The 13,636-nt window shown below is 39.3% G+C and overlaps 2 protein-coding genes across 8 annotated transcripts in view; one reads left to right on the forward strand and one right to left on the reverse strand.

Moving 5' to 3' along the window:
• Window positions 1–3,016: 3,016 nt before the first annotated feature.
• On the reverse strand, window positions 3,017–12,072 carry IKBIP (IKBKB interacting protein). Of its 3 annotated transcripts, none has more exons than XM_062611340.1 (4): window positions 11,862–11,954; window positions 9,676–9,903; window positions 8,041–8,158; window positions 3,017–4,062 (listed from the first exon to the last, which is right to left on the reverse strand). In XM_062611340.1, the coding sequence occupies exons 2-4, from the start codon at window positions 9,867–9,869 to the stop codon at window positions 3,298–3,300; spliced, it is 1,077 nt and encodes a 358-aa protein (XP_062467324.1). In that variant the 5' UTR covers window positions 9,870–9,903; window positions 11,862–11,954; the 3' UTR covers window positions 3,017–3,297. The 3 variants fall into 3 exon arrangements, with proteins under 3 accessions (XP_062467324.1, XP_062467323.1, XP_062467322.1); XM_062611339.1 differs by lacking the exons at window positions 3,017–4,062; window positions 11,862–11,954 and adding exons at window positions 6,276–7,143; window positions 11,961–12,072; XM_062611338.1 differs by lacking the exon at window positions 3,017–4,062 and adding an exon at window positions 6,276–7,143.
• A 122-nt stretch (window positions 12,073–12,194) lies between these two features.
• Window positions 12,195–13,636, forward strand: part of APAF1 (apoptotic peptidase activating factor 1) — a 31,118-nt gene continuing 29,676 nt past the window's right edge. For 4 of the 5 annotated variants that reach the window (XM_062611345.1, XM_062611347.1, XM_062611348.1 and 1 more), the window contains exon 1: window positions 12,422–12,901. The gene's annotated coding sequence lies outside the window, so the exon portion shown is untranslated. Of the gene's footprint in view, window positions 12,372–12,421; window positions 12,902–13,636 lie in introns of those variants that run through there. The other variant, XM_062611346.1, reaches the window with a different exon arrangement.

Genomic DNA, 13,636 nt, shown 5'->3' on the forward strand with positions numbered 1-13,636 from the left:
TTTACCTAATGTTGAGCTTCTTACCGTCTGGGAAAACCCTCCAGCTTCCAAGATTTTGGATGGTTAATGCTAAACAAGCAAGTTGAGCCTTATTTTGAATTGCTGCCTTGCAAAAATATTGAAAAAAGCCTACAATTGCTCTATTTACTTGTCACCATAACACTAGACACATTATTGGAGTGGTTTGTATCTAACTGCATTGAGCAGCAAAGTCAAATCCTGTAAATTGAAATGAACCATTTGTACAAGAATTTTAGTGCTGAATTAAATGTATTTCATGTTACAAGTATGTACATCTCATAGCCCCATTGAGAGTGAGAAGCTTTGAAGTTAGGAGCATTTAATCATTTGTTACATAAAAGCTTCCTTGGAGAAGAGTGTTAACTATGACTTGACCTTGTATCAGTCAAGCCCATTGGTATTAAATCAGCTTTTGAAGTTAACTTTTGTATTTAGTTCAGCTTGGTAGAAAAAACAGTACTGCTGTTGTATACTGAAAATCAGAGTTTCTTTAAAGTCGTGTTTTATCCTGGGAGGCTTTTTTTTTTTTTTTCCCTTGGGAAACATCTCAAGTTTCTTTTAATCCTGCAAAAGTGAAGTACTTTTGTCAAATTTTAAGGCTTGCAGAGAAGCAAAATTAACTTGGCTCATGCAGTTGTGGTAGTCTGATTGTCATGTAATTCAGTGATAATCTACGTTTCTCAAGACTTGTCATTCTGGAGCGAAACTGTGCAGTTTTTCTCTAGAATTGGGTCTCTTATGCATCCATTTTAAATACAGTAATGTGCAGTAAAGTAATTTGAGAATCTGAAATCCATTTACTCGTTGCTTGAGGGTAGACCTGAAACTCTCTTTTCAAAGATGCTCAGATAATTTTATCAGGGTAAATCTGAGAAGACTACAAGGGGCAGCTGGCTGTTCCCCTTTTCTTCTGTAACTGAAAAAGGGAAAATAGTGCTACTTTTAATGCTGGGTTTCACAGAAAACACAAGAAAGAGAATTTCCTTGCAGGTGCTGACTTCAGTCACCCACTGGTGTTTTAAATAAGCTTCAGTGGGAAAACTGCAGTATTAAAATGCATTTAAATGCAGTATTAAAATGCATTTAAAAGGTCAACTTTATAACTGCTTTAGACAGTGTGTTTTCTGAAAGCTGGGCGGGTGGGGTGCAGGAGTGGTGGTGCTTTTGATGGATGTTGCAGGGGAAGTTCTGTATTGAGGAACACTCCATTTTGATTTTGGGAAACTCCAGACCAGTCACTACACCCCAAAGTGCTTTGTAAAACATAGCTTATGTATATTCTGCTTGTGTATATTGTTTTATGAAGGAGAAAACATCAAAACATCCTTTCTTGCTATTACTGGAGCTGAGATCAGCTTTCTGGTTTAAATCATACTGCCTATATAAATGTGGAGTAACAACTCCATCCCCTGTGTCTGTATCAGGTTGTATTACAGATCAAATGTGCTGATACCTGCTGAAATGTTTGTTGCATATCATTTTTAAAACAGGCTGTAATAATACAAATAGTTGTAATTCACTTGCATTTCTACACAGAAATTATGTAGTTCGTAGTGAAAACAATAAACATCCTGCTTTTTTATAGCAAATATGAGTACCTTGAGTAGCTAAGTTTAGTAGCTACATGGCCTTGTTTTACAGAGTATGATTTCTGTAACTCTTGAGTGATGTGGGAGGAGGATGTTGCTAGTAGAAACTTCTTGGCTGAGCTGATGTTCTGGTGTTTAAAAGTAGATCTGAATGTGTTTAGATTACTTTGCTCATGTTTTTCAGCACTGATCACCTAATTGCTGGGGTGGTTGTTTTGTTTGTTCCCCTTGTGAGTTGCTGGCAAGGCTGTTATTGGGTATTCCTATACCTGCATACCAAGTTAAAAGCAAAAAGATGTCCTGAGTATCACAACAGGTTCAGCTGTGTGGGATGAAACATTTTAAGTGTCATAGCTGTATTTTCCATTATTGCCTGAATCTCTTAATCACTTAATAAAACTGTATTTTATTAATCAATAAAATTGTGCCCCTAGAAATGAACTGAGTAAGGGGTTGCAGCTTTACTGATACTCTTCCCCACCACTGACAATACTAAACCCAAGGAGGTAAGGTGAGCAGCCTGCTTTAAATGCAATAGTAAAATACTTAACACTCTGTCTCATCTTTTCTGCCATAGAAAGAGCTTTGCCTTCGTCCTTAGACATGTATAATTAAAGGCTACTCTAAAACTTATTTTTTTGGTACAGTGGAGGTGTATGCTTGAAGGGCAAATGGAGTTTTGTAATACCTGTGCAGATCATGAGAAATTACTAATCACCTGCCTTCTGAGGATAGTAGTGAGGAAGAGGAATGATTTAGCTTCTGTACAATTAGGAGTCTACTAGCTGCAAGATGCTCAGGTATGACCAACTGGTGCAGAAGTTACAAAAGCTGTACTGTCTGCTTGTACTTACTGATATAATTTATAGGGATTTTCTGAATTGCTGTACCTCTCTTAGTTGTTTAATTACTTTTATTCCTGTTCAATCCACCTTTCTCCCTTTTCTCTGCTAAATCCATTCCCATTATCTCGTTACTTCAGTCTACAGCCTACTGCATTTTCAAATGTCTCAGGTCTCAAGCTCTTGCTCTTCACCACAGGAACACTGGCTGTGGCTCAGATCAGTCTAACCTTTTGGGACCTAAGTAGCTTCTCTTTGCTAGTTCTGCTGCCTGCTATAGTATTTCACAGGCTAAGAAACAGTGAATCATTAACATTATTAGGATTCCTGAACAGAATCCTTAACAGTGGGGGAAAAGCCACTGGTAGGTCTTTCAGAGCATAACCTTGCATTTTACAGGCATAACAGAGGACAACTTTTAAATTGCTGCTGCAGTCTGGTTAACTCTAACTCCATATGGAAACCACGTTTTTGTTCCCTCCTTTGGAGCAGGAAAGGAAAGCTGAAGATTTGTTGGTTTTGGGTCCTACTTTCTTCATGAAAGAAAGCTCTTTAAGAACAAGATTTTATGCTTTTACACTTTTATTGTACAAAACAAGCATTTTATTAAATGTAGCACCTGACACCCTTCAGAAAGACAAATACATGTACAGAGACATGGTTTGTTTTTTTCTCACATTATACTTTATCCCTTGAAATCAGTATGACTGTCCTTTTCTGAGGAAGAGGACAAATTTCTAGTTCAGTTTTGGTGCACTTCTAGAAGCCTTTAAACACTGCCTTCTGAGTACGACACATGATGGAGCTAACACTCCTCCAACTGCTATTCTTTAGGCAGCGGCATTTCACAGTGATCGATTCATGTCTGAAATCTTGGTTATTTCATCTTTTATAATTTTGATCTCTGTTTGAACTCTTGTTAGATTGGCCAGTTTCTCATTCAGTAAAGCAATTTCCTTCTCCCGCCTTAATACATCCTCCACTAACCTTCCTATTCTCAGTGTTAGGTCATTTATGAACTGCGCCAAGATGGGAAAATCCTTTTTAAGTTTGTACATCTTGGGTTTTAAATCATTTGCAAAAGTAACTGTCTTCAGAACTTTTGCTCTGTCACCTTCAAGATTCAGAAGTCTATCTGAATGCTTGTTAAAATCACTCCTTAACTCAGACAGCGCTGTCTGAATTTGCTCAATTTTTCTTGTGTTACTGGATGCCACGCTTTGTAGTTTTGTACTTCGGTCGATGCTGCTGCTAAGCAGGTCCCCTATGTTCTTTACTGTCTTCTTTTCACCTTTTTCTACTTTATCTTCTAGTGTTTGCAAAGTTTCTGTCAGTGCAGTAGTATCTGAAACTAGGCCTGAAATGCGCCTTATGTCAGTTTTTACTGCCACAATGGTCAAAGCTAGGTTTTTTGCTACAGAAGCTGCATTCTGTTCCACAGTTGAAATGGCATGAAAAAGGGCTGTTAAATTAGTCTGCAGTTCTTCTTGGTTTTTAATTATGCTGTTAGACCACACTTTCATTGTATAAATATCTTCCTGCAGATGTTTAATGTGAGAAATTACTTGAAGGTCTTCCAGGTGTTCCATTAGGTTCCAAGTCTTTTCACACTAAAGGAAAACAATCAGAAATATTTCACAAGATTTGTAGCTTAATATATATCAAAATTGAAGCTGTATCTAATACAGTATCTTACTAATCTGATATTGAAACCAAATGCAAACCCTGTCTGTGGGAAAGAAATGTTGCAACACAAAAAAAAAAAGCTTTTTTTTTTCAGTATCCATAACAAATGCAGATATTATTACTTTTTCTATTACAACAACCATTGGAGGAAGGCACTATATGACTTTCCAGCATGACCTCTGAAACCACAGATCAAATGCAATCTTCTGATTTATGGAAATCTTTTGTATTAAGCCAGTGACAGCTGTGATCTAGAAAGACACACATAGTTTAGAAACACTTAAGAAAGATGACCACTTCAAAATTCTTTTATCCAAAACTCATGGATCATAATTAATTGATGTGGTTTTATTTTGGTAATCATTATATGTATTTTGAACATGGTGGTCACAGAAGGAAAAGCTGAAGGAATTAGGCATGGTTCTCTTTTGTCTAAAATAAGACACAAATATTTCATAGAAAAACCCTCCATCAAAGCTGTGATAATGAGGGGATACTCATGTTATAGCTAGATTTTTAGCAGCATTTGCTACTTCACTTCTTTGTGGTTTTTTTTAACGATTGGTGCTTGGGTTTCATATTTGAGAAGAAGAAAGGAAAATACCCAAGTGACACACTCCTGTTCAATCCCCAGTAAGTCTGTAGAATTTGGAAAAGAAACAATTTATTCTGAATTAGATTATGCACAAGGACAGGGTGATTAACTGCAATATATTTTATTTGAATATGGCTAAACAGATACAAATCTGTACATATGTAATAAGTATGATGAAACTGATAAGACTTTATAACATTGAGAAGTGCTGGCTTAATAGTCTCTTGAATGGGCAACATTAACTGTAGTGAAGAATTCAGTAGAGTTCTAGATAGATGAATGGATGCAGCCAGAATAACTTTAGCCTAATTAAGTCAAATGTTGTGGGTTCATACTGTCTACTAAGCAACCTACTTTCCGGAGTTCAGAAGTAGGAAATTATCAAACCAGACATCTGTAGACACAAGTTTAGGGTGGTCTTGAGATCCAAGTTTCAGTGAACAGCTATCAGGCACATCAGGTAGTACTGCATCCTGTATAAGTAGACGTAATAGATCTACGGATAAATTAGATACTACCAGCCCCCAAACACATAACTCCATGGCTTTCATTAACTGCTCCTGCAGCCCCTGGTTCACCAAACTTCAGGAAACAATGTCAGTGACACTGTTGAGGCTTTTTTCCCCTTTGAAATGCAAAGCAATACCAGACATGTCACATAATGTCTAACAGAGAACATTCTGCAAAAGTTAAAACTTGTTTCTAACAGCACCAGAAAAAACTAACTCACAAATACCAAACAAGAAAAAAAAAACAAACAACAAACTCAGTGACTGATCACACCAAACTTTCAAATTAAATGCTGAAGAACCACCTAACGGGAAGATCTGTAAATAAGGACTTCAGTTTACATGTAGTCCAACAACTTCAGTGGCAGAACAAAACTATGCCTGTGATTTCAGGAAGTCTGAAAAAGATGGAAATTAGGTCTGAGGAGGGTATTTGCACAGGGTGAAGGAAATGAATTATAACACCAGCTGCTATGTAACCCTGTGCTTATAAATACCAGTACAAGTTTCTCCATAAGGGGTACTCGCTTTCTGTCAAGCTGTTGTATCTAAGCTGCAGCTGTTAGACATGTACTTGGTGCGTTCTTCCACATAATAAAATGTGGATACCAGTAACAACTGACATTCAGAAGTCTGTATTGTAAGCAACAAAAACATGGCATATAATACATTAAAAGCAAAGTACATGTGTATCTGAAATAAGAACTTAATTGTTCATGGTAATATAATTGTCCATGGAATACAATACAAAAAGTAACAATATAAAAAAATAAGCAGTGAAAACTGAATGTAAATTGTAATCTGATGTCTTCAGTTTTGACTTCCCCCCCCCCCCCTTTAGCGCTAAATATCTTGCTTCTAGTTCCTTTCTAATAAACTTTTAATAAAGAAGCTAAAATAATCCTTAAGATGATACTCCTTAAAAAAATATTTCTTGTTCTTTAGCCTCTTTATAAAAAGTCTGCCTTTCAATCTAATGCCTTTTTAAATTAATGACAATATTTCAGCTATCCTTAACATATGTTGGAGTCACATTATTAAGTGGTTTTTCAGCAATGAAAGCTGTAAATCCCAATTCACTTATCCCCATTCTGGTCATTTTCTAAGTTATAGCTTTCCGAAGTTATTTCTTTTGAAGATACTTTCATGTCATGCATGTTTTCTTCTAAAACCAGTATTTCACCCTTAATTTTCAATATGCTGTCGTTGTACTGCATGCTTTCAAGAACCTTTTGCATGGCCACCGTATCAGAAATGGATTTCAGCATATCCTTTTCCACAGTATATAGCTGTGTTGTCAACTCCTGTATCTGTTTCTCCATACTTAGCAATTCACTTGATAATCTAAGAATAGAGTGAATAGCATTTTCAATTGCTGGCAAATGGGTCTTGCACTCCTCGATTTTAGGTTCATAGTTGGCAAGTTCCTGATGCAGGTCTCTGCCCTTGGCTGACAGACTATTCTGTTGTTGTTCTAGCTTTTCAACTGCCTCTGCGTGCAAGTCCAACTTTTGCTCAACTCTAGAGAATTCACCATCTTCTTGCCTTTTTAGTGTTTTTATATTTCTGGCTGTACTGTCTTCCAAATCTCTTACTCTTTCTGAAAGGGATTTAATTCTTTGGTCAACTTCATTAATTTGGAAAGTAACTCTTGTACGTATGGATTTCACTTCCAATTTTAAGCCACTGGTGTTAGTGTTCATTTCATTCAAGCTTCTTCTCCAGGAATTCCTGACATTTTGGAACCTCTCATTAACGTTCTGCAGTTTTAGAGAGAGAGTCCGCTCATTGTTCTGAATATCATTTATGATGTTATGAAGAGAAGATATTTCCTGCTCAAACTCAGTCATCACAGAGACAGGCAAGGCAGCTGCTTGGAGGATACTTTCAGAAGACTCAAGCTGCATTTGTAACATAAAACAATGTCCATGTCTACTTCATGAAAGTAAGATAGAAAACCATTTGCATTTAACAGAGAATAAAGACCCTTAGAAGCCACATTACTTGTTACAAAGCTCCTATGTGATTTGTTTTCATGCTTCAACTTTAAAATATTGCTGATTAACCTTGCATGAAGAAGTCACAGGAAAGCGTATGTTTGTTGTTGAATTTCTATAAAACACACTATTTTCTTTGTTGTCAATCCCTTATTTTCCATGGGTTTTTTTGTTTTGTAAAATATATCACATTACGTAAATCCCACGCAACATCTTGCAATGTGTAGTATATAAATAACCAGATCACATCATGTATAAATGACATCACTACAAGCTCAGTACTAGAACAACTTCACTGGCATAAGTCATACTGTTTTCCCATCATTATCTGCAAAATAATTCAGCAGCCAGCCCAAGTTTTCCACTTGATAATGTCACAAGCAGATAAGAAAATAAAGTTGAAATGCAAATTATTTCTATCACTTCATTATGTCTTCATGTTATTATGAAGGTCTACTACATAAAAATTCCTATACGTTTTCTTCAAAACTAAGTATCTTAGAATTATACACAGAACAGTACTGGTAGCATGAAGTATATGCATAAATCAAGTTTCTGAAAATAGTTTAGTGTCTTAAAAAAAAATACTGAGATACAACCACTATATTCACATACTTGAACAATGGTATGGATTGATATATTTAGTCACAAGAAATACCCTCCAAGGCCTATTCACAGGTAAGTAGAATACATTATGAAAATTTATTTAAAGACAGTCAGTTAAGTTTACCTAAATGACAAAAAAGTAAAACAATGGTATATAATCACTAGAGGTTATCCAATTAAGATGTTAATGCTTACCTTTTCAGAAATTAAGTTAACTTTATTTTCCACATCCAGGAATTTTTCAGCTTCTTGCTGTAAGAAAGTATATTTTTTTTCCATACCAGCAAATTGACCTGACTGCTGAAACAGGAACCTGCAAAGTGCAAGTAAATAAATAGTAAACAAAATTATAGAAGTCACATATATTAAGTGTTCTAGGACCTGATTCACAGCAGTCTGTTACTGCAGGGATTTATGTTCACAGAATTTGCTAGATTAATACATGAGAGAAAAAAAAAAAACAAACTAGAATTTAATGAAGTTGATCTGTCTTCATACTGAAGTTATATATGTATATATACGCACACACCTACAGAGGTGGAAAAATAAGGCATCAGCCATAGATGTGCTTGCTTCTTATGCTGCATGCCATTCAAACAGGAAAAATGTCCAATAAGACAGCTGACATAGGGCATTACATGCTCAAAATGCATCATCTTACAATACATGTTATTGATAAAGTACTATTTAACCTAACATGGATATAAAATACAAAAAGTTAATTTGACTTTCTTGCAAAGCATCATAAAATGATGCACAGAAGCCTTTGGATTTAGAAAGGCTGGTTAACTCTTATGTTTAACTGCAACCATCCAAGATCATAAGGTGCACTGCAGCAAAGATTGTATAGTTACTGTTATAATGAAGGCAGCAAAGACCTCAATCCTGTACTTTATATACATTCTAGATACAGCTTAGAAAGCTCCTAAATTCACAGTAACTGAAAGTACTTTGTTCAGTTAAAAAAGAAGCAAGACAAACAAGCTAAAACCCCGAATTTTGCTAGAGGATTGTCAATCCCAAAACAAGGTTTATTGTAGACTATGGAGGGGTCCTCACAGTCATAACAACGATTTTACCTAGAATAATAGAGTTTATTTAAAATACTTGTGCTTTCATAAATTGGTATTTATTAGTATACTGAATAGCAATTAGAAGTTTCAAAAGATCTAAAATATTCTATACAGATTAAGTTAGTAAAAGCTAAAATGCTAATGATGATAGATAGTTAGATGCATGCAAACCAGATATAAGCAGAAAATAAGAACAAATTTTAGATGTCAATCTGAAAATTAAGATGAAGTGTAATAATTGGGACTAATTTCTTATCCTAGAGTTTTGAGAATTTAATTATTTCTGTATGAAGCTTAGTTTCTGATGGAACTAAGGTACTGATGCTAAGATCTTCTAAAACATCCTTTACAAAGATATTTGACCTTTATTTGAAGACTCCCCCAATGAACAATTTACCATCCTGCTGAGCAAATTATTTACATAAAACCTTACTTCACTTCTACTGTTGAATTATTACCTGCCAAATGAGCCTTGTTGTACTTATTGTCAGATTAAGTTGCTCTTAACAGTTAGATGTAGTCTCCAAAGCAGGTATTTAGAATTCATGAGCAAGGCAACTTTTAAACTTTCAACATGATAGAACAGATCAAGCTTCTATACTTTCTTACTGTACACTGATGCTTCCACACTTGGGAGTACTGCCATTCCTTCCTTGATCTTTCTAACTTTAGGAAATGTAACTAATCATATTGTCCATGATTTAACAGTATGGAATACAAAAGAAAACATTAAAATCCAGTTTAGAAGGTTACCTACCAGGTCAGCACCAGGCAGACAGCAAGGGAAATCATGCTCAAGTTTGTCCGTGAGTCCATCCAAAAGGAACTCCAATTATTGCTGGTCCTGGGACTTACCAGGTTCTCACAGTTACTTTGCGTCTCAACCTTTTGTGACCCTTCATTCTTCTTCGATGAAGAAATACTTTTATTCCTCTGCTTAACTTCAGACATTTTGTGTTTTAAAACAAGCAGAAGCAAAAGAGTTCTAGGGAAAAAACAAAACCAGAGAGGACTACTTACTTCTAAATATCCTCAAATATAACATTTTGCCCTTTAGTTACACCCAAAAAGTGTTTCCTGCAGTGTTTACTATGTTTTCTAGTTATATGAACTTTTGTGAAGTGTCATAATACTTTCATAAGACACTGTGGAAATGTTTTCTATACTACAGAGCACCACTTTCATATTTTCTCAGACTGAGCTGACTTCTCAAACTTTAGCTATTTTTACCTTTCCAGAAATAAGTCACCTGTTGTACAGTAAGCCATCTTCAAGATATATTTAAAAATCTGGGACTGAAAGCATATTCCTTTTTATAGTTGATTACTGTCACAATTTCATCACTATTTCATCAGCAATTTCACTATCCTGTTTTACTCGTAGATTTTCTTAAATTATTATCTACTCCACTTTAAATGGGAAAATGAACTTCCTCATTTTAAAAAAATGGGATTGCAAATCAAACTTTAACTTAGAAATCTGTTGTAATGATTCCATGTTGTTGTTGTGGTTTAAACCCTAGCCAGACAGCTTGTTCACTCACTCCCAGTGAGTGGTGCTGGGCTGAGAGCAATCGAGGGCTCCCCCCCCCGGGGCTCTCCCCTTCCCTGCTCCCGGAGGAACAGGGAGGAGGATCGAAAGAGTGCAACTCCCACGGGTTGAGACAAGAACAGTCCAGCAACCAATGTACAACACAAATCACCACCGCTACTACCAACAACAGTGATAAGAGAAAATAACAAGGGAAGAGAATATGATACCACCGGCCAAGAAAACGAGTCCCACCCAGAAGCCCGTGTCCTTCCGGGTAACTCCCAGTTACCCCCCACCCCGGGCATGACGTGCTGTGGTATGGAATACCTCCTTGGCTAGCCTGGGTCAGGCACCCCGTCTCTGCTTCCTCCCGGCTTCCCCTCCTCCCTGGCAGAGCATGAGCCTCACAAAGTCCTTGGTCAGGGTAAACATCACGTAGCAACAACCGAAAACATTGGTATCACCAGCACTGTTCCCAGGCTGGAAGTCAAAACACAGCACTGCACCAGCTACCACGAAGGAGAAACATGACTGCTACTGCTGAACCCAGGACAGTCATCCATAAAGCCACAGACTTCAGTTAATAGAGAAATAGAGAAGATGAATTAAATGCTGCACCTAGGTAAAAGGAAAGCCATAATTTCATCTTTGAAGGTCTGAATAGAATTCAAGCAATATGAATCTCCAGTTTCAAAGAGTACACAACCTCATGTTCTAATCAACCAAGTAGGAGACAGTGGAATTTTTAAGTCTAATTCTGCCACCATGCTGCTCAAAATAGACCAGAGCCTTGGCAGATTCAGTTTAGCACAATTTGAGACAAAAACTTTGTACTTCTTTCTGCCACCATTTTGTCACTTGTCAAAATACGACTATTTAAACATTAGAGATACTTACATAATCACACACAGGCATAAAAGGCATTGTTTAAAATTTAATCTGTCACAGGGCACGAAACTGAGAGCTGCTTGCAAGTCAGTACTAGAAGTGTGCTCTGAGCTTGACCTGTAGGAAATAAACCACCTCTGGCTCCCTCCCTTCCCCCTCCCTTCCCCCCCCCCCCCAAACCCAAATCAAAAATATTGTTTTATAACATTTAAAACACCTTTGGGATTGAGAGCACGTATTACGAAGTTAAAATTTAAAAGAGATCTGAATGGTAGGTAGGAAAATAGTTCAATACAGGAGCAACAAATCAGCCTTAAAAAGACAAGAGCACAGCCCCGTGCAGTGGGGACAGACGAGCTCCCCATAGACGCCCCCGAGCCTCTCATACTCTTCCTGCCCTGCCTGCGCCCGGCCCAGGGCACCGAAAGAGACCGACTGCGGCTCTCCCTCCGCCCCAGGCTTCCAGGAAACTCCCACAGCCCAGGAGCAGGCCTGCAGGACACCACCCAGCCCCGGTACCACCACTCTTCCCACGACGCCACCGCCTTGCAGCGCTTAGAGCTGCCGTTCCCCCTCCCTCAGCAGCCGGGCACCCCGGCACACCGCGGACACCCTCCGTACCCTGGAGGCTTCCTCCGGCCCCAGTTGCAGGGCGGGGGGGCGGTTCTACCCTGCCGTGACCAAGTTCACACGCCCGGCGGCTATACCTCCGTCCCGGGCTAGCGCCTGTCGCACGACCCGTCAGAGCTGTTAGGAACGGCAGGCAGCTCCTCCCGCCACGTCAGGCGCGCTCCCGCTACCGGCCGACTAGGCTCTGCGCCGGCGCGCCGGGCTGTGCTCCGCGCGGGGTGGGGGCCGCGCTGCTGGCGGCTGCTGCGGACAGGAGTGGGCCGAGTCGGCCCTTATCCCACCCCCGGGCCCGGAAGGAGGAAGTAGTCGGGACGCGCCGCTTCCCTGCTGCGGGGTAGTGGTTTCTCAGGGTGAGGCGAGAAGTTGTTGCCGGCGGCTGCAGACGGCCGCGCTGCCAGCCAGGTGAGTCGGCGGGGAGGGAAGAGGACGGAGAAGGTAGGGCGGGATTGAGGCTGACTGCATCCCGCGGCCCCGAGCTGTGTGCCTGAGAGATGGCTTGTTCCCCTGACCCGGGGGCAGGTTGTGGTAGCGGCCGGGCAGAGCTCCCTGTCCGGGCTGGCGGTTGGTTTGAGCGCTCCGGTTTCTGTTTCCTTCTCCCTGCGGCTGGTAATGGCGAGGCGTGTCTGGGTCTGAGGTAAGCCTTTGTTTTTTGTTCGCGAGGTGCTTTTGTTTTGTATTTGCCTCACTGGTGGCTTAATTATCATTTAGTTAGTTATTTTTAACCTGGACGTTTTTTCGACTGCGGAGCCTTCCCGTTCCCACTCCTGAGCGGTACCGTGGGGTCAGGGAAGGGTGTAAGACTTTCTTAATCCCTTCATTTTCAGTGAAAATAGATTATTCGGTGAGTACGGCGAAAGAGGCGCTCCGGCGTGGGCTGCTCCAAAGGCAGCTGTTTTGCATCTACCCGGCTCCTGAAGGAAGGAGTGAAGAAGGTGAGCGCTTCTGCAGGCAGCTTTGTAGTTGCTCCGTGAAGTTTGCAATTGCCTATGGAGCCTTTGGTCATTGTGCAGGATTGTGTGATCGGGGAGATCATTTGGGACTCACAGCTGATCGCTTCTAGAAAACCTTTGTGTAGTAGGCAATAGTTTTCTCCTCTTGACTTCGGCACTTATGTTTTTTAAGGACAGAGAGGAAGAATGCAAGTTTATAGTTATATATCAAATGCTGACGAGGAAGGTGTGGCTCAGTCACTGGCAGTGTTGAGTGCTCCATCTTCCATCATGTGTCAAGATGTGAGTGTACCTGTATGAAGTCCTGAACTTGGAGACAACATCAAGTTTATCTCATGGGATTTGGTATACTGGAATTTTATTTTCTGTTATAGTTCTGCCCAGTGATGTTGGCCATGAGACCAGTTGTCTTTCTCATCCTGTTGTCCCGCTCACATGATCCAAGGACTTCAAAAATTTGAGGGATGTAGTGGGTGGGGAGAAAATTTCTTTCATGGAGACATTTAGGAAGTTCCTAGACTGCACAGGCTGTGATTCTTTACGTCTGCAATTGTTCATAAATTCATAGAAATGTGGAAAGCGACTCAGATTTTCTTCTTTTTTTTTTCAGAATTAGTAGTACATATCTGCTTTTTAAATGAAAACTTCCATTCATGTAGTGAGCACATAAGTTTTAGTATGCGTGTAATAAAGATTGAAATGCTTTTTATACCCACT

This window comes from Pezoporus occidentalis, unplaced genomic scaffold (genome assembly GCF_034315485.1).
Source record: "Pezoporus occidentalis ecotype Australia unplaced genomic scaffold, CSIRO_AGI_Poc_V1 ctg152, whole genome shotgun sequence".
NCBI classification, from domain to species: domain Eukaryota; kingdom Metazoa; phylum Chordata; class Aves; order Psittaciformes; family Psittacidae; genus Pezoporus; species Pezoporus occidentalis.

Bases quoted from the DNA above. Each gene is read 5' to 3' on its own strand.
- IKBIP (XM_062611339.1), bottom strand. From the start codon at position 9,869: ATGTCTGAAGTTAAGCAGAGGAATAAAAGTATTTCTTCATCGAAGAAG. The intron at 8,159-9,675 runs GTAGGTAACCTT...TGCACTTTGCAG, and splicing joins GTCTGCCTGGTGCTGACCTG to GTTCCTGTTTCAGCAGTCAG. The intron at 7,144-8,040 runs GTAAGCATTAAC...TTACAAATGCAG, and splicing joins TTAACTTAATTTCTGAAAAG to CTTGAGTCTTCTGAAAGTAT.